Consider the following 19,722-nt stretch of genomic DNA (forward strand, 5'->3'; position numbering starts at 1 on the left):
ATGGCAGGTCACCAGTACCTTGTCACCTTTGGCTGCTTGCAGAAGGGACCAGCGGGAGGGTTGCTGGCCAGCATGGTGTGTTTGGGACGTGCTCCCAGGCGGGGGAAGGATTCACCGGGCTGTGGGCAGTGCAGGTGGAGATTGCTCCGTTCATAACCAGGAAGGCAGCATGCTTACAGGTAGAGAATTTTTTATTTTATTTTATTTTATTTTATTTTATTATTATTATTTTTTTAAAATATATTTTATTGATTTTGTACAGAGAGGAAGGGAGAGAGATAGAGAGTTAGAAACATCGATAAGAGAGAGTCATCGATCAGCTGCCTCTTGCACACCCCCTACTGGGGATATGCCCACAACCAAAGTACATGCCCTTGACCGGAATCGAACCCGGGACCCTTCAGTCCCCAAGCCGACGCTCTATCCATTGAGCCAAACAGGTTCCGGCAGTAGAGAATTTAAAAAAAAAAAAATGTTTTTATTAATTTCAGAGAGAGGAAGGGAGAGGGAGAAAGAGATAGAAACATCAGTGATGAGAGATAATCATTGATTGGCTGCCTCCTGCATGCCCCCCATGGGGGATGGAGCCTACAACCCGGGCGTGTGTTCTGACCGAGATTCGAACCCTGGTCTCCTGGTGCATGGGTTGATGCTCACCCGCTGAGCCACACCGGCCAGGCATCAGGTGGAGAATTTTATCACGGGTCCTTTCTGGTGCCAGGGGCTCTTTTCTGGGTGTAGAAACGTCCAGCATGTTGCCTAAGCTCTGCTTGCTCCCAGAGGCTGCCGTCACTTCTGAGTAAAGGCCTGTACACCAGCTTCAGCTGCAGCTTCCCACAGTCCTGGCTCAACACACACGAATTCAAGTCTGACATCTGTAACACCGTCAGCCTGTGGATTTCTGGTAAGAGGCGGCTTGGAAAGCAATCCTGGAAACGCTTTTTCCACCTGAGCATGTTCTTGTTGCCATCCTTCACTGGGCAGTGGTCCTTTCTCTCCTTGGCGTTTAAGGACAGAGTTTGCTTAGAGCCAGAGCCCGGATTTTCCTGCTCCCTCAAACAGTCTGAGCCATTCCTAGCCCCCTTTTTGTGTCCAGCTGCATCTGCAGGCAGCAGGCTGGAGCACAGCCCCGTTTGTTGTGCACAAGCTACCTTTGTGCTGGGAGCTGACGGCCCCAGAACTCAGGACCCCAGAAGCACCCCCCCTTCCATAGCCTCCCCAAAGGATGCCAGCTGCCCAACCGCCAGTCTGCCTGTCTGCAGCACACGGTGCCAGTGTGACGTCTGCTTTTCTTTCTGTTTTTAAATATATTTTTATTGATTTCAGAGAGGAAGGGAGAGGGAGAGAGACAGAAACATCAGTGATGAGAATCATTGATTGGCTGCCTCCTGAATGCCCCCTACTGGTTACTGAGTCCACACCAGGGCATGTGCCCTGACTGGGAATCGAACTGGCAACCATTCGGTGCACAGGATGACACTCAGTCAATTGAGCCACACCAACCGGGGCTCAGCCCAGACATTTTTAAGGTCACTAAAAGCCACCGTTACTGAGAGAAGTCTGTACTGGTACTTGTACTCGGTCAGCACCCGTTACATACTGAGCATGGGAGTGCAGATACCGCTTCCAGACAGTGATTTCACTTCCTGTGGGTATGTATCCACAAGTGAGATGCTGGATTGGGTGGTAATTCTGTTCTTAATTTTTGCATAATGTCCATACTGTTTTCCATAATGGTTGTACCAATTTACATTCGTACCAACAGTTCACAGGAGTTCCCTTTTCCCTACATCTTTGCCGGCATTTGTTATTTCTGTCTTTTTTATAATAGCTACTCTAAGGTTATAAGGTGACATCTCATTGTGGTTTTCATTTGTATTTCCTTTTTAAAATTTTTTTTTTATTGTTCAAAGTATTACATATGTCTGCCTCCTCCCCCACCATTGAACCCCACCAGCCGACCCTTACCCCCATCCCAGGCCTTCACCACCCTGTTGTCTGTGTCCAAGGCTTATGCATATATGCATACTAGGTGATTTGTATTTCCTTAGTGATTATTGATGTTGAGCATTTCTTCATGTACTTATTGGCCATTTTAAGTGTCTTTGGGAAAATGTCAATTCAGGTCCTCTGCCCATTTTCTAACTGGATTATTTGTTTTATTACTGAGTTGTATGAGCTCTTATACTTTGAATATTAGCCCTACATCAGATGTATGATTTACAAATATTTTCTCCCATTCAGTCGGTTCCCCTTTCATCTTGTTGTTTCTTTTGTTGTGTAGGAACTCTTTAGTTGGCTATATGCCCACTTTTTTATTTTTGCTTTTGTTCCTTGTGCTTTTGGTGTCATGAAAAAAAAAATCATTGACAAAATAATGTCAAAGAGCTTCCCCTCTAGGTTGTATTCCAGGAGTTTTATGGTCTCAGGTCTTACACTTAAGTCCTTAATCCATTTTGAATTGACTTTTGTAAGTGGTGTAAGATAGGGGTTTCAGTTTCATTTTTTTGCACATGAATATCCAATTTTCCCAGCACCATTTATTGAAGAGACTATCCTTTCTCCATTGATTATTCTTGATTCCCTTTCCAATATTAGTTAACTCTATATGTGTGTGTTTATTTCTGAGCTTTCAATTCTGTTTCAATGATCTATGTGTCTGTGTATTGTTTTTTGCCGGTACCATACTGTTTTGATTTCTATAACTTTGTAATATAGTTTAAAATCAGAGTGTGTGATGCCTCCAACTTTTGGGTTTTTTTCCAAGATTGTTTTAGCTGTTCAAGGTCTTTTGTGAATCCATACACATTTTAGGACTGTTTCTTTCTATTTCTGTGAAAAATGCCTTTAGAATTTTTATAGAGATTACATTGGATCTATAGGTGGATGTGGATATATGGACATTTTAATAATGTTAATTCTCCTGATCCATGAACATGTGATATTTTTCTATTTATTTGTATCTTTAATTTCTTTCATCAATGTCTTATAGTTTTCAATGTGTAGATATTTTAATTCCTTGGCTAAATTTATTCCTAAATATTTTATTGTTTTTAATATTATTATCAATGGCTTGTCTTTTTATTTCTTTTTTATTTTATTTTTATTTTTATTTTTTTAAAATATATTTTATTGATTTTTCACAGAGAGGAAGAGAGAGGGACAGAGAGCTAGAAACATCGATGAGAGAGAATCATCGATCAGCTGCCTCTTGCACACCCCCCACTGGGGATGTGCCCGCAACCAAGGTACATGCCCCTGCCCGGAATCGAACCTAGGACCTTTCAGTCCGCAGGCCGACGCTCTATCCACTTGAGCCAAACCGGTCCCGGCTCTTTTTTTTTTTAGATAGTTTTTTGTTAATGTGTAAAAACACAATTGATTTTTGTGTGTTGATTTTGTATCCTGCAACTTTACTGAATTCATTTATTAGTTCTCACAGTTTTCTTGTGGAATCTTTAGGATTTTCTGTATATAATTCCAAGTAATCAGCAAAAAGAGACAATTTTACTTCTTCCTTTCTGATTTGGATATCCTTTATTTCTTATTCTTGCCTAATTGCTCTGGCTAGGACTTCTGGTACTGTGTTGACTAGGAGTAGTGAGAGAGAATGCGTGTCTTAGTTTTGTTCCTGGTCTTCAAAGAAAATATTTTAACCTTTCACTGTTGAGGATGATGCAGCTATGGGCTTGTCATATTTAGCCTTTATTATGTTAAGGTATGTTCCTTGTATACCCACTTTTTTAAGAGTTTTTATCATGAAAGGATGTTGATATGCCAGAGGATTTTTCTGAATTTATTGAGATGAGCATGTGGTTTTAGTCTTTCATTCTATTAATATAATGTATCACATTTATTGATTTGTGTGTGTGATACTATCCTTGCATCCCAAGGATAAATCCCACTACATCGTGGTATATGATCCTTTTAATGTGCTGTTGAATTCTGTTTGCTGGTATTTGGTTGAGAATTTTTTCATCTATATTCACCCGAGATATTGGCTTGTAATTTTTTTATGGTATCCTTGTCTGGCTTTTGTATCAGGATAATGCTAGTCTTCTATAATGAGTTTGGGAGTATTCCCTCCTCTCCAATTTTTTGGAAGAACTTGAGAAGAATTAGAGTTAATTCTTCTTTAAATTTTATTAGAATTTATCTGTGAAGCCATCTGCTCTTGGGCTTTTCTTGTTGGGGATAGAGGATTTTATTACTGACTCAATGTCCCCGTTCATTTGTCTGTTTTCCATAATGGCTGTACTATATCTTCCAAGATTTAGTCTTGGGAGGTTGTATGTTTCTAGAAATTTATCCATTTATTCTCGGTAGTTAGGGAAAGTTTTATATCAGTGGAAGGAAATGTTCACCAGCCATGGTCCCAGATGCCAGCTAAGAGCCAGTCTCACAAGCGGCATCTTTGTGAGGACAGTAGTCTGCACACCGTTTAGTCCTCTTGGCATTTGCAGGATGGAAGAAACTCAACAGCAAGCACACGGGGGAGCCGCACTCGGATCCGGGCATTGGGTTCAATACCACAGCAGAGCTCGGTCTTGGACCCTCCTGCCTCTCTGCCTCCTGTTCCCTGACTCTTCTGTCCCTCCTTCCTATCCCCTTTTTGTCCAAGCCTGCCCTCCTTTTCCTGGTCCATCCCAGTAACAAACCTCCTGTCTACTTCTTTGTCCGCAGAGACATGGAGGCTCAAGTTGCTCAATGAATCCTTGGTCTTTTCTTTCCCAAACCGAAGAACTGGGGGAGACAGTGGAGTTTCTCTAATGTCTGAGGGTTCAGGTTCCAAGAAGCTAAGACTCTGAAACAGAGTTTCCTTAAAAGGAGGGCACCAGCCCATCCACATCGCCATCCAACACGAGGATGAACCCTTTCCTGGCACTTAGCTCAGTGTGACAATAAGTTGGACAAAGTTTACCAAAAGCTTGCTGCTTATGTTCTCGGTCCAGTGTTAAGCCCTAGAACAGGATGGGGGAAGATAAATCAGCCCTGCCCTCAGCGAGCTCGGAGTCCAGGAAAAGCAGAGGCGATAGATGTGAAAACAAATGGTTTCGGGCTCTTCACACCCGTAAAGCCCGCCGCAGGGTCACTTGTCCGGGGTGTGACCTGATCCTCACAGCCGCACTGCCAGGGGGCAGGGTGGGCACCACCCTCTGCCTTTTCCTGGTGAAGAAACCAAAGCCTCATGGAGAGGAAGTGACCCCCAAGGCCACAGTGGTGGGACAGGGATGATGCCTGCTGGACGCCCAGCTGCCCCGGACCAGGGGCCATCTCAGAGGCTCTGTCTTCTGTCTTCTGCCTCTCGTTCTCCTTGGCAGTTTCTGTGATCACTTCTGACTTCCCCTTAGGTATCTCTCCGAGCCCGCTGAGCTATGACAGTTGGGACTACTCAAACCTGGATCCGGAGAGATTCAGGAGGGAAAGACTAATATCGAGGAAGACACGCCAGAACAAGGGTGAGGTCCCACTTATGGACTTCGGTCCCCTTTGCCTGGGTCACGCCCAGCCGCCATCCAGTTGAGGCGGGGAAAGGCCTTCGTATTGAAGTCCTCAGGCCCGGTTCTCTCGTGTATCCCCACACGAGCCACCAGATGCCTGCAGTGTCAACTGACGAGCCATCGTTAGAGTCAGCGCAGCATCGCTGTTGGCGTGTGTGGGGCTGCATTTTATATTATAATAAGAGATGCCAGTTACTGTCTACCGTGTGCCGGGCACCGTGCTCAGCTCTTCATCCCTTTTTTCCCCATCCTTTTTAAGAATATATATTTTATTGATTTTTACAGAGAGGAAGGGAGAGGGACAGAGAGCTAGAAACATCGATGAGAGAGAAACATCAACCAGCTGCCTCCTGCACACCCCCTACCGGGGATGTGCCCGCAACCAAGGTACATGCCCTTGACCGGAATCGAACCTGGGACCCTTGAGTCCGCAGGCCGACACTCTATCCACTGAACCAAACTGGTTAGGGCTCTTCATCCTTTTTTATTGAATCTTCACAAAAACGAGCTGAAGGGCACACTAAACCCTCAGACGAGGAAACTAGAGTTCAGAGAAGCAACTTCCCCGAGGCCAGCTTTCTTACCGCAGTCAGCAGACACACACAGAGCACCGTGGGCCGGCGTGGGCCAAACAGACACGGGGATTCCCCGTGGAGGCCAGCACAGCCCCGCCGGGCAGCCTGGTGGCAAATACAGGCAGCACGATGGTGCCGCAGTGAACGGGCATGTGACGGGAATACAGTGCTGAGCGGCTTGGGAAGAGGTACCATCCAGCCCTGCAGGCCAGTGAGCGGCAGTTGGGCTGAGGTTTAAAGGGTGTGTGTGTCAGGCTGGCGAGAGGGGAAGCTATTGTTCCAGACAGAGGGACCCGCGGGTGAGAAGACCCAGAGGCGCGGGGAACAGAGGCGTTCCCATGGCAGCAGCGGGGGGGCCGTGAGGAACAAGCCGCCTGGGTGGCTGAGGCAGGATTCAAACTCAGGTCTGCAAAGCGTGGTCCAAGGGCCTGCAGCACCAGCTTCCCTCTAGCTCAGTGGTTCTCAGCCTTCCTAATGCTGCGACCCTTTAGTACAGCTCCTCATGTTGTGGTGACCCCCGACCATAACATTATTTTCCTTGCCACTTCATAACTGTAATGTTGCTATTGTTATGGATTGTAATGTGAATATCTGTGTTTTCGGATGGTCTCAGGCGACCCTGCTAGCAGTTCTCAGCCTGTGAGTTGTGACCAACAGGTTGAGAACAGTTGCTGTAGAGCCTGAGACCATCGGAAAACAAGACATTCACATTACGATTCATAACAGTAGCAACATTGCAGCTATGAAGTAGAAACGAAAATAATGTTATGGTTGGGGGTCACCACAACATGAGGAGCTGTACTAAAGGGTCACAGCATTAGGAATGTTGAGAAACACTGCTCTAGCTGGACTGAATCAGACTGCCGGTCACCAGGACTGAATCAGACTGCCGTGACCGCTAAGCTGTGCTCGTGTGAGAGGCCTGGGGCAGGGCACTGGGCGGGACACCGGACCTCCTCCGGGAGCTCTGAGTGTGGCTGCGGGGGCGGCTGGAAATCAGGTACTCGGAGCCAGGCACTGCGGTGGGCTCCTTTTCTACATGCTCACATTGACTGGCTGCTTTCCCAGCAGTGATCATGGGCGCTCAGGAATTCCAAGGTGAAAAGAAAATCCAGCCTGTAAATCGTCTTCACATTGAATGACATTTCAGTTAATATACTAAACTTAAATCTTATGAGATTGGTAGGCTATTACTTTTTAAAGCACTTAGCCCAACATTTATTCATTTCAGTTTTGCTGGGTTCTGAGGTTTTGGTTCTTCTTTTGAAGTCTTTTTATTTATCTTCCTGTGCATTGAGTGCTTGTCCTGTGTACTCTGTGTACATTATTTCCTGTTGTTGGTTCATGGCCTGTGAGGTAGTTAGTACTCACGCCTTTAATGGGATCAGAGAGGTTAGGTAACTTGCCCAAGGCCACACAGTAATTGGTTCTGCTCTGCCTGAGGCTGGTTCTCTTGCTGTTGCTATTGCCTCCAGGGAGGGGGCTGTCTACCAGCCAAAGCGCCTGGTCTGCAGTGTCACCCCAGACATGAAGAACTGAGAAACAACTCTTCCTCCTCCCTAGGAAAAGAGATGTCCTTCTTCACTCATAATGTGCACCCTCCTTACAAGTCTGGCCACAGCAGGAAAGCCCCCCAATCTCAGGTGAGTGGGGGTGGGGCACCAACCCAGACCCCTTGGAGCCCCATAAACTCCAGTGACTTCCGACCAGTCCCACATCTCTGCATTCCTCACCCACCTTCTTGGGGAGGGGCCCTGGGCTTGCCCAGTTCCAGAGTTTGGGCACAGAGCCGGTCAGTGACAGCGCTGACCCAGATTCCTCCAGTTTGTGCCCAGACCTGCTAATACCAGATCTCAAAGCCCAGGCCCTTTGTAGATTTTTCTGGGCATCCCCAGATTGAATCTCGTGTTGTCTCCTGCTTTCCTGAGCTCTCAGCATGCACAGTCTGAGTAGCAGGGTGACCACGTGGGGTAATAATATATTATTGATTTCAGATATAAAGGGAAAGGGAGAGAGAGAGAATCATTGATTGGCTGCCTTCTGCACACCCCCTATTGGAAATTGAACCCGCAACCTGGGCATATGCCCTTGGCCATAATTGAACCTGGGACTCTTCAGTCCGAAGGCCAATGCTCTATCATTGATCCAAACTGGCTAGGGCACAGAGCAGTCTTATGTTACCCCAAAAACCAACGATGTCACCTTAGCTTCATACACTCGGGGTAGGTGCTGGTCACAACATGAGAATTGATAGGAAAGGAATTGATAGGAAAGGAATTGATAGGAAAGTCCACCACGTGCAGATTTCCTTTGCAAATATTCTCTCTAGTCCTTACAACATTTCTGCAAGGTCGGTAATGATTAGCTTTTTAAAATATTTTTAAAAATTGATTTCAGAAAGGAAGGGAGGGGAGAGAGAGAGGAACGTTAATGATGAGAGAGAATCATTGATTAGCTGCCTCCTGCTTGCCCCAATACGAGCCCACAGCCCAGGCATGGGCTCTGGCCGGGAATGGAACCGTGACCTCCTGGTTCATAGTTTGACGCTCAACCACTGAGCCCTGCCAGGCGGGTAGTAATTTATCTTTATTCAGCAAAGGAAGACATAGACTCCCAGAACTGAATCACCTTCCCTAGGCCACACAGAGGACTTCAGCTGACGTCAGGATGCTGTCAGTCTGAGCTCCTTCTGCATCATTATGCTGCCTCTCCAACAGACAGGAGAGTTTAATAGCTCAAACCAAGCCAGTCTCTGCTCTCCTGTCAGGCTCACTGAGGCCTGTTAAGAATGAACATGATGCCTCATTGAGCCCTGGGAGTGTATTCTAACAAATCCCAGTCACCACTTTCAACACTGTAAACGTCAGTAGCTGTCACACCACCAGCTGCATGGTGTATGGGAAGTCCTTTCAGCTCTTTTCTCTCTAATCAAATATCACCTATCTATCTGTCTGTCTGTCTGTCTATCTATCTATCTCTCTATAAAAGTTTAATTGACCAAATGACCAAAAAACCTGTGGTGACCACTTGCTGTGATGTGCACTGACCACCAGGGGGCGATACTCAATGCAGGAGCTGCCCTCTGGTGGTCAGTGCGCTCCCACAGCGGGAGCACCGCTCAGCTGACACCCACAGCTGCAGAGACACAAGAGGTGGCAGGCACAGCCGGGCAAGGATGAACAGGAGTGTGAGGTGCCCAGCTGCCTGCGGCTTCGTGCCCGAGGGGTCCCAGATTGCAAGAGGGTGCAGGCCAGGCTAGGGAACCCCACCGGTGCCCGAATCTGTGCGCTGGGCCTCTAGTATTTTTATAAAAGCAAAGTGGCAGTTGTTGAGACTGGCGGCTGCTCGTCTGCCACTTGGCGGGCCATCTGTTTAGCGTCACTAGACTCCTACTCCTCCTTAAAGACAGAGCCAGTGTCTTCTCTCCTTGGAAGCCTTCCAGCTCTCCCAGCCGAGTGAGCTCCCCGTCAGAATCCAGCGTTCCCGCTCTGCCTTCGTATGACGCGCTGCTGGCACTGCGCAGGCCTGCCATTGGCTGTGCGCAGTCTCTGCTGTGCCGTCCTCTGTGGCAGAGCACCTCGGGTTATCCGTGCACGTGCACGGCCAGATGCAAGGTTACTTCCTCCCCTCCCCGAAGTGGGCAGCCCTCCACAGACCCAGTTAATGAGCCGCAGGCGTGTGCCCGGGCAGTGCCTGGGAGCCCTAAGGAAAGCAGCACGTGAATCCTTTGCCTCTCTGCCGTTCTCTCCTGCTCCCGGGAGGTGGATGGAGTGACTGGAGCTCTGGCTGCCGTTTTGGACCCTAAGGACAAGGTTTCTGCCTCAGGGAACGGGGGACGTGAGCCGGAAGAACTTGGAGGCCTGAACGGCTCAGCCCAGCAGAAATGCCTACAAGCCCTGCATTGTCCGCCTTCCCACCTAGTCTGAGCCGCTCTGCCACTCACATCCAACCCCGATCTTCTCGGATACACGCGTGATGCTTCTCACACCTCAGCACAGCTGTGCTTGCTGTTCTCTCCCTGCCCACCTGGGAGCTCCTCGCAGGGACCAGGTTCAGGTGTTCCCAGCGCCAGACACAGCAGGAGTGGCTCAGAGAAACGTTTCCTGAGGGCGTGGTGACTGCACGGACCACGGCAGCTGTTTCCACAGGGCTCTGCCCACACTTGCACTTTGCACGCTGTTGCTGCCTTCATCTCATAAGTCCCCACAAGGAAACCACGGCAGCGAGAATTTGGCGATTTGCCCAGGATCACCAGCTGTCCGAGTGCCAGCCCTTGCGTTTCTACTGTGGCCTCTTCGCTCTACTGGTTTCCCAGGGTGAAGGGCTGTGTTGTCCAGCTGTGCCTGCAGGGAAGAATCAGAAATATCCAGGAAGTAGCCTGGCACCCATTCATTACAGGCCAAACTAAAGGTCAACATTGCAGGTGCCTTTTTGTATTCTTCTCACCACCAGTTTTACTAAATGTGTTTCTTCCCTCTCCCCTGCAGCCTACTGATGGACATCCAGATAGCAAGAGGAATTCCGACGAAACCACGCAATCACAGAACACCACGAAAGGTACCGTAACGAGCTACAAGGGAGGTGTAAGCTTTCAAATCAGTTATCTTCACAACCCTCCCGTCTTAAGGCTGTTTCCACAGAATGTGTCACCCTAGTGTGCCCCAGGTCCCAGCCTGGGCCCTGGCACTGAGTAATATCTTCTGAGAGGACAGGACTGTCTTTTCAGTTCCACGAGCACTGACTCAGTTCCACTTTTTATTTTTTAAATATATTTTATTGATTTTTTATGGAGAGGAGGAGAGAGGGATAGAGAGAGAAACATCGACCAGCTGCCTCTTGCACACCCCCTACTGGGGATGTGCCCGCAACCAATGTACATGCCCTTGACCGGAATTGAACCTGGGACCTTTTGGTCCGCAGACTGAAGCTCTACCACTGAGCCAAACCGGTTTCGGCCCAGTTCCACTTTTGTAGAGAATTCTGTTATGGCTCCTGAGTTAGTGTTACACATACTACCAGCATGCCTTTTTTTTTCTCTTCTCACTAAAATCTACTTTTAGCACATAGTAGATGCTCATTAAATGTTTGTTGGGTTGGTGGATAGCTTAATAAATGGGCACATCAATGGCCATCGGTGTATATCTGTATAAAATGCAAGTGAAATTGTATGAATTTCTCTAACCTACTCCCTGTAGCATCTCCCAATGATCCGAATCCACCCAGGTGTTTTCACACTAATAAGAAACAGAGATCTACCTTGGCTCACCAACTCCCAATTATTATTATTACTATTATTTTTGCTAATATTACTTTGACAGATCATTGTCAGACTCAAGTCTCGAAGAAATCTACACAAATCAGGAAAATATCAGAAGCAAGATTAGCTGAGAATATGCTTCCTAAGGTGAGCAGAATTGGAGTTGAGTAGCAGAGGGGATGTAAAAGCGGCCGGGTGTATAGCTACGAAGACTGGCCCTGTTGAGATGTCAGAGTAAGAACTTGGGTGCTTCCAATTGTAGACTCGGGCGATGCCGGCAGGAAATCGCCTGAGGGTAATTCCTGGCTGAGTAAGTAGCTGTTCTGTCTGGATTTCTCTGGGCCTTTAAACGCTTGACATTCAGAGCATGGGCGTGCAAGGAAGAGAGCAAGGAGCCTCCGTTCCCGCTCTATGAAGTGGAGGCAGTGATCCGCGGTCCTGGTGGAGGAGATGGGCTTGAGGTGGGGGTGATATTATCAGTAATAAACCCCACTGCACTGACCTGTGCGTGCAGTCCTTGTTGTTTAACTGTCTCTGTCCTCTGAGACCATGCTTCCTGCTTTCCTTCAGTTCATTGGTGATAAGATGCTCAGAACAAATGCTCATTTGTCCACGTTCACAAAGCAAGGAAGAGAGAAAGCCAAGGCTTGCCTGCCGGTCTGCCTGGCTCTGAGCCCGGCTCCTAAGCACTGAGCCGTGGCACAGCCCCCGGAGCTCAGGCCTTCCGGGTCCTGTGTTCCCCCCTTCTCTCCCCCCTTCTCTCCCCTCGCCCAGTGGGCAGTTTCTGTCAGTGGCACCTGCCGCCTGTGCAGTGGAGAGGGGCCCTTAGGACCCTGCCCAGGACAAGACACCAGTGAGCAAAGGCCTTACACCGTAGGGTTTGGGCCAAGGACAGCAAGGACTGCAGGAGACTTCTCGAACCTTCTTCATTTCTCCGTATTCATTACCACTGCCTGTTTCCTGTCCGCGTTTAGCAGGACATTTTTGAGAAGTAGCAGGGCCTGGTGGCAGAAATAGGCAGCATGGGTTCAAATCTTGGTGCTGCATGTCATCAGCCGTGTTACCTCAGGAAGTTGTTTAAATTTCCGACCTGCTTCTATAAAATTGAAGCCCAGCATTATTGTTATGGTTTCACTTTTATTTTTTAATTAAATCTTTATTTTGAATATAAAAATATTTATATTGAAAGTATTAAATGTGTCCCTTTCCCTCCCCCCTTTGACCCCTTCTGGCCAACTCTCCTCCCCACCACAAGCCTTCACCATCCTATTGTCCGTGTCCATGGATTATTTCATATCATTGTAGTTCTTTCATATAAAATATATAATATTATCTACTCAGTTTTATATCTTGATTATTTTAATCTATTACATCTGAAGGAATATTTTAGTGCCAGCTCTTCATAAATATTTATTTATTTATTTATTTATTTATTATTTTGTTAATTCTCAGCCGAGAATATTTTTCCCATTGATTCTGAGAGAGAATGGAAGGGACAGGGAGAGATAGAAAGAGATTGGTTGCCACCCACACTCCAGCCAGGGCAGAGATCGAGCCTGCAGCCTAGGTACATGCCCTTGACCAGAATCGAACCTGAGACCCTTCAGTCCTTGAGCCAGTGCTCTAACCACTGAGCAACCAGCTAGGGCTTCATAAACACTTGAATAGTGGCATGCTGTTCAACAAGCACTGATGAACTATTTCTTTGTTTAGGGATATTAATATCTTCTTGAACCTTATTCTGATCTTTTGCCATAGTAAAAATCTCCCCAGTCAACATCTTGGTGCCTAAGCCTTTTTCTTTTTTGGGGTAACTTCCTCAGGATAGCATCCTAAAGTTAGAGTTACCAGATCAAAGGACATGAATGGCTTCACGTTTCTTAACGCATGCTGTAAAAGTGACAGTGACCTTTAATCCCCCATTTTTTTCTCCCCCCTTCTTTCCTGCTCAGTCCCACCCTGCCTGCAAAATCCCTGCGTTGACTTCAAACCACTTCAACCTCTACGGGAAGAGTCCCCTGGTCGTTTACTTCCTGCTCAACTACGCCACCCTGAGGCAGTGTGGCGGAGACGTGCTGATCACCAGGAGGGAGATAACCAAGATCATCCCATATCCTTCCCTGCGTCCTCTCCCCCGAAGCAAGGGTGGGGAGAGCATCCAGCCCTCAATCCAGCGCCTGGCACATAGGAGGTGCCTGTCAGGGTGGCCATTGGTACAGCCTAAGGGTCAGAATCTGGCTCCTTTTAGTTCCACATCTGCCTCGTGGACTGGCTGTGCGGGCCTGGGGCGAGTCGAATTGCCTAGTGTAGCTCGTGTCTCCCATGTACCAGAATGAATGGGCTAAGCAGGTCCGAGGACACTGCAGCTCGGGAATGCCTCCCGGGTGCTCACGGCCCTGGAGTGTGTGTTGGCCAGGAATTTTGGTGTCGTAAGTATGTGTGTTTTTCCTACACATCCCCTTAGGAAAAACACACATACTTATGACACCAAAATTCCTGGCTCCATTGGCATTCATCCTGAAGATCTGTAGAAAGCTCGGATCTTAAGGAAACAGGTGTGCCATGTATTGGTGTGCTGAGTCTTAGCAGTTTCCCCAGAGGGTCAGAGCATGGATTCAAACAGACCCAACTCAAGTGCTTCCCAGCTGAGTGATCTCAGACAAGTTCTAGCTACCCTCTGGGCCTCATTTTTTCACCTGTAAAATGGGCATAACAGGATCTGCCTCGTAGGACCGTTTTGCAGAGTATAAGCCCAATAGAGGCAAAGGTACCTGGCAGGCAGCGGGTGCTTGGATGGCACCCATCTACACACAGCTCCTCATTGAGAGGCTGCCCTTTCGCACTCCGTACCCTCAAACCTGCGTACATGTCACACGTCATGGAGCTTTATTGTTTAGGAAATGCTTTTCCTCCTATCGCCTACTGTTCTGTAAAGACTGTGTAGTATAGTGGGAGGAGCCTGGCGGGCACACACAGCCCTGGATTGGAGTCCCAGCCCAGCAGCCCACTGGCCTTCCAATCTCATGTGCACAGCTTAGCCTCTGAGCTCATACCTGTGCCATCTCCTTCCTAAAATAAGGACACTTAGACCAAACCGGTAGCAGTGTGACCAGGGTTAATGGCATCCAGCTGGTCCTAAATAAATAACAGTTGTCGTTACTATTAACATCATCTAAGGTGGGTACTATTATCTTTATTTAGTTTAATTTAAATATATTTTTTATTGATTTCAGAAAGGAAGGGAGAGAGATAGAAGCATCAATGATGAGAGAGAACCACTGATTGGCTGCCTCTCACATGCCCCACACTGGGGATCAAGCCTGCAACCCAAGCTTGTGCCCTGACCGGGAATACAACCATGACCTCCTGGTTCATAAGTTGATGCTCAACCACTGAGCCACATTGGCCGGGCTGTTATCCCTATTTTTTAGATAAGGAACTGGAGGGGATGACATATCTTGTCTGAGTTTCCACAAGTGACGAGTGTGGCTGAGATTCTGACCGATCCAGAAGGGATGAGGGACAGAAGGAGGCAAAGAAAAAAATTTGACATACAAACATGAGCAGGGGATTGAGGCCTTGGTCCTAAAAAGAAAGACAAGTTGGAATTCCTTCCTACTCACCACTAGGACGACAGCAGGAATTTTAGGTGACGGTGTAAAAAGAGTTCCCAGCCCTTCTGTCGGCAGGAAGGAGAGGAACGTTATTCAGAGACAGGGAGGGGCCCAGCCGTTGAGGCTGGCCTCTTTCCAAAGCAGCCGTTTCCAGCTCAGTGCCCCCACCCTGCGGCTCCCCGGCCCTCCTCCCCCCCTCGCACCCAGCACGTGCCTCCCATCGTGCTGAGAGGCAGCACCCACCAACGGGGAGGGGTTTTCCTTGACCTTGAAAGTCACTGAGTCCAGCCTGACCTACGCGGACGTCATCAGCCTGACCCTGTGCCGCATGAGGAAGCGGAAGGACAACCTCATGCAGCTGACCAAGTTCCGCTGCAGTGAGTGGACGTACTTCGACATGTACCTGGCGGAGCTGCAGGACAACTTCCTCAGGTGCGGGGCCGCGGGCGCAGCGGGCAGCGTCTGGCGCAGGCGCAGGCGCCAGAGTAGCTCTGACATGGGGGCTAGCCCCGGGCCAGCCCAAGCACAGTCAGCTTCCCCGTGGTCAGAGTGTGAGCTCCACGAGAACGGAGAGCAGGTCCTCGTTTCACTTGAACGTTGACTGGGCTTTAGATGATAGTAAGGAATTCCTTTTGGTGTGTTCCTCTTTAAAAGATACCATAATAGTTTTGTAGTTACGTTATTTTCTAGGAGTCACCTCTTAAGGGGATACATAATGAAGTATTTATGAATGAAATGGCCTGGTGTCTAAGATTGGCTTTAAAATAACCCATTGGGCTGGGCATTGGTGTGGGGACAGAGGGAGTGATAGGTTAGTGAAGACTGGCCTTCTGTTGATACGTGTGGACGTCAGAGAATGGGTAAGTGGTGTTCTATGCTCTTCTTGCTCTTTGACCATGGCCTGCCTGCTTTATTTACTTTTAAATATAAATTTCATAGGCTATAACATTTTAAATAGGTGTTTTTGTTTTGTTCTGTAAAAAGTGGTGGATATAACAAGAACAAAGGTGACAGCTGTCGATGTGGAATATTCCATGTGGACGGGCCAGCGCCCTTTCAGGCATCAGTTACCACTTTTGCTAATGGAGCACATCAGTCAGGAGCACTGAGCTCCGGCTCCAGCTCCCATTCTCTGTGTGAGCTGGCCCTCAGGAAGCCCGGTGGCTCGGAGACCACCTCCATGACAGGCCCTCATAGAGGTACTCATGGAGTGCTTGTGTGAATGAGAGGGGCCTGCTCGGTGCCTGGCTCACAGGAAGTGCCCCGCGAGTGACGGCCGTTAGAGATGATACACAAGCCCACCGGGAAACTGCAGGGTCCGGAGGGAGGTGTGCGATGGGGAGGCCGGAGCAGCCCCCGCCCCGGCAAAGGCAGTCAGCAGCTGTTCCCAGGGTTCTCTGCTCCGTGAGGAAGAGCCTCGTTTGCACACGCGGGTGGAGCCGTGCGGGAAGGAGCAGGGTCAGTGCTGCTGGAGAACTCGTTCTCTTGTGAGTCGGAGCCCTGGTCCTCACACTTGTCCGGGGACAAGCAGCCACAACTCGGAAGGCTTTCTGCAGAGCTCGCTGAAATGTCTCCACAGAGGACTCTGTCACACAAGCTTGGGATCCTCTGACTAGTGGAAAGCAGGGGCCGAAGACAGCGCAGAAAATATTACCAAGGAATTGCATCCACCTTTTTCCGTTAGAAAGCGTGATCATGACAAGGACAACTTGCCGCTGGTTTGATCTCTTCATTGCAAGCAGAAGCAGGCGCCGAGAAGGCTGTGGCAGAAGATCACAAAAATGAGAATGTTGTGTAACACATTTTCCCCCTTTGACTTGGGAAAAGACCCCATCGTTGGAGCAGCTGCTGGTTTAGGCATAGTTCATTGCTGGCTTTTAAACATCTGTCCTTCCACATCTATCCTACCACAGCAGAGAAGTATAGGCCAGCATCTTACTTCACTCTAGTATACACTGAGTGGCCAGATGATTATGATCTCTGGACCCATAATAATCTGGCCACAGTGCATATGTATTTTAGAGGCCCGGTGCATGAACTCGTGCATGGGTGGGGTCCAGCCAGCCTGGCCAGGGTGAGGGGACATGAGTGGTTTGGCCTGCCTGCCTGCTAGTGGAACTCCTGGTCGAGGTGACAATTTGCATATTAGCCTTTTATTATATAGGATATACACTGAGTGGCCAGATTATTATGCGTTCAGAGATCACTGGCCACTCAAAAAAAAAATAATATATATATATATATATATATATATATATATATATATATATTTACTGCTATTTTATAAACATATATTGAACACCCATAACCTGCTGCTCCATCGGCAAGTGTCCACATTTCAAAAGTCAGCTGGCATATTACCCAATGCAGCATTCCCATTGTGCACATAGCTTATCTGAAGACAGTCCACTGAACACCTCCTATAGGACCGGCAGCAGCCGCCACCATTATCGAGCCCTTCCTGTGTGCCAAGCACTGTGCCTGGCAACCGGCCTGTGGTACCTCAACCCTCCACACGCCTTAGGGCCCGTTATTCCCCCGTGGAGATGAGCACAGTGGCACAGAGAGGTGAATTAACCTGCCCAAGGTCACACAGCAAGTGGCAGAGCTCCAACTGGAATTCAGCTTGCCCTCAGAGCTCACGCTTCCGCTTCCTTTCAGGTTGTGGATTCCTGCCGCCTCCTCATTGGGGTGCATGGTCCTTGAGTCAAGGCCGGGCCCGTTTTGATTTCTGTTCCCAGGGCTGCTGTGACCCCGTCACACAGCCGGGGCGGGGCTGCTGCTCTGGGATTAGGTCTCCGGTCATCAGTTTCTCTTGAAGATGTCATGAATGAATTTGTAAATTCTTTTTTTTTTTAATTCTTTTTATTCTTTTAAAAAAATATATATATATTTTATTGATTTTACAGAGAGGAAGGGAGAGAGTTAGAGAGCTAGAAACGTCAATGAGAGAGAAACATCGATCAGCTGCCTCCTGTACACCCCCCAACCGGGGATGTGTCTGCAACCAAGGTACATGCCCTTGACCGGAAATGAACCTGGGACCTTTCAGTCCACAGACCGACGCTCTACCACTGAGCCAAACTGGCTACGGCGAATTTGTAAATTCTTTACATATGAAGGTAGGAGAGAAAAGTTCCTATTGGCTCTTTAGTCTTTTCCCCTATGTGTCTTTTTCTCCCACAGGGACATAAAGGCTTTAGACCAAAGAGAAGCAGATAAGAAAAGGGCAAACCGCACATTCATCCCATCTTCCGTCTTCATTGAGGAAACCCTCGCGAAGAAACATAGAGAAGACCTGGATAAGGAGACCGAATTTCTTTTAAGGTTTGTTGGGGAAAAGACCATGGGAAAAGTAGAAATGTGAGCAATGTAAGAAATGTTAATAATGGAAAAACACATAAAAGTTCACTCGCTTTGATGTGTTACTCATTTCTCATTTTAAAATTATTAATGGTAGCAGAGTTATCTATGATTTTTGTACTTCCTCTGTGTCAAGTGTTTGTACTTTATGAGATATATGGGTCTGAACTCTTTGGTTGCAAGGACCAAGAAACCAGCTCAAACTAGCTTGAGCAGAAGGAAAATCTAGAGGCTGCAGTAAGCAGGCAGCCCACAGTAGGTTGGCTGCAGGCACGTTGGTCCTCAGGGCTCAGTGATATTTTCGGGATCACTTAGCATAACTCTCTCTAGGGTCCTTCCATGCTGTCTTAAAGGGTAAGAGATCCTTCCTTTTTACTGCTGCATAGTATTCCATGATATAAATGTACCACAGCTTTTTTATCCACTCATCTACTGATAGGCACTTGGGCTGTTTCCAAATCTTAGCTTCTAAATCTTAAAAAAAAGAATTTCTTTTTAAAAATACATTTTTATTGATTTCAGTGAGGAGGGGAGAGGGAGATAGAGATAGAAACATCAATGATGAGAAAGAATCATTGATCGGCTGCCTTCTGCACATTCCACACCTGGTGATTGAGCCCACAACCTGGGCACGTGCCCCAACCTGGAATCAAACCCTGCCCCCTTTTTCATAATCTTCTTGGAAGTACTGTATTACATTATCACTCTATTTCAAAGCCAGATATTAGTCATATGTTAATATTAGTTTCAAAGAAGGCTGGAAAATAGAGGTATTTTTATTTTATCTTACTTTCTTTTATTTTATTTTAAATGAGTCCATTGACATCCTAAATAAAAACTGACTCCAGCCCTAGACGGTTTGGCTACTTAGTGGATAGACCATAGGCCTGCAGACTGAAGAGTCCTGGGTTCGATTCCAGTCAGGGGCACATGCCTGGGATTGCAGGATCGATTCCCAGTAGGAGGTGTGCAGGAGGTTGCTGATCAATGATTCTCTCTTATTATTGTTTCTATTTCTCCCTTCCTCTCTGAAATCAATAAAAAATATATATATTTTTAAAAAATGACTCCATTGCTAAGGAAAAAGGGGAGAGTGGATCGATCTTAGGTTGGTAACTAACCATCTCTATCACAGATAGATGGTGTTATATTCTTTACTTTAAAAAATGAAGAAGTCAGTTCTTAGTGAATTGAGAAATTTAACCAAGGAAACCTTCTAGTCTTAATCCTTCTAATTTAAATTTTCCTTCAAACCAGAAAAAGACCACAATTTTTTGATAATAGCAAGTTAGCATGAGACCTACCTGTTTGAGCCATGGAATCTTATAGGATCAATGGTGACTCTTTAGCAGTCTTTTTGGTTTTTTTGTTTTTTGTATATTTTATTGATTTTTTTACAGAGAAGAAGAGAG

The 19,722-nt window shown here is 47.4% G+C and overlaps 1 protein-coding gene across 1 annotated transcript in view; it reads left to right on the plus strand.

Annotated features, from left to right (window-relative positions):
• The window catches only part of FAM227A (family with sequence similarity 227 member A), a 32,113-nt gene that overhangs the window by 11,845 nt on the left and 546 nt on the right, over window positions 1-19,722 (plus strand). The window contains exons 9-16 of the mRNA XM_045587416.1: window positions 781-904; window positions 5,352-5,498; window positions 7,640-7,719; window positions 10,564-10,633; window positions 11,248-11,480; window positions 13,286-13,478; window positions 15,184-15,379; window positions 18,134-18,274. Of these exons, the coding sequence (XP_045443372.1) occupies window positions 781-904; window positions 5,352-5,498; window positions 7,640-7,719; window positions 10,564-10,633; window positions 11,248-11,480; window positions 13,286-13,478; window positions 15,184-15,379; window positions 18,134-18,274 (1,184 nt within the window). The remainder of the gene's footprint in view (window positions 1-780; window positions 905-5,351; window positions 5,499-7,639; window positions 7,720-10,563; window positions 10,634-11,247; window positions 11,481-13,285; window positions 13,479-15,183; window positions 15,380-18,133; window positions 18,275-19,722) is intronic.

Source organism: Pipistrellus kuhlii, unplaced genomic scaffold (genome assembly GCF_014108245.1).
Source record: "Pipistrellus kuhlii isolate mPipKuh1 unplaced genomic scaffold, mPipKuh1.p scaffold_m20_p_3, whole genome shotgun sequence".
Classification (NCBI taxonomy): Eukaryota; Metazoa; Chordata; class Mammalia; order Chiroptera; family Vespertilionidae; genus Pipistrellus; species Pipistrellus kuhlii.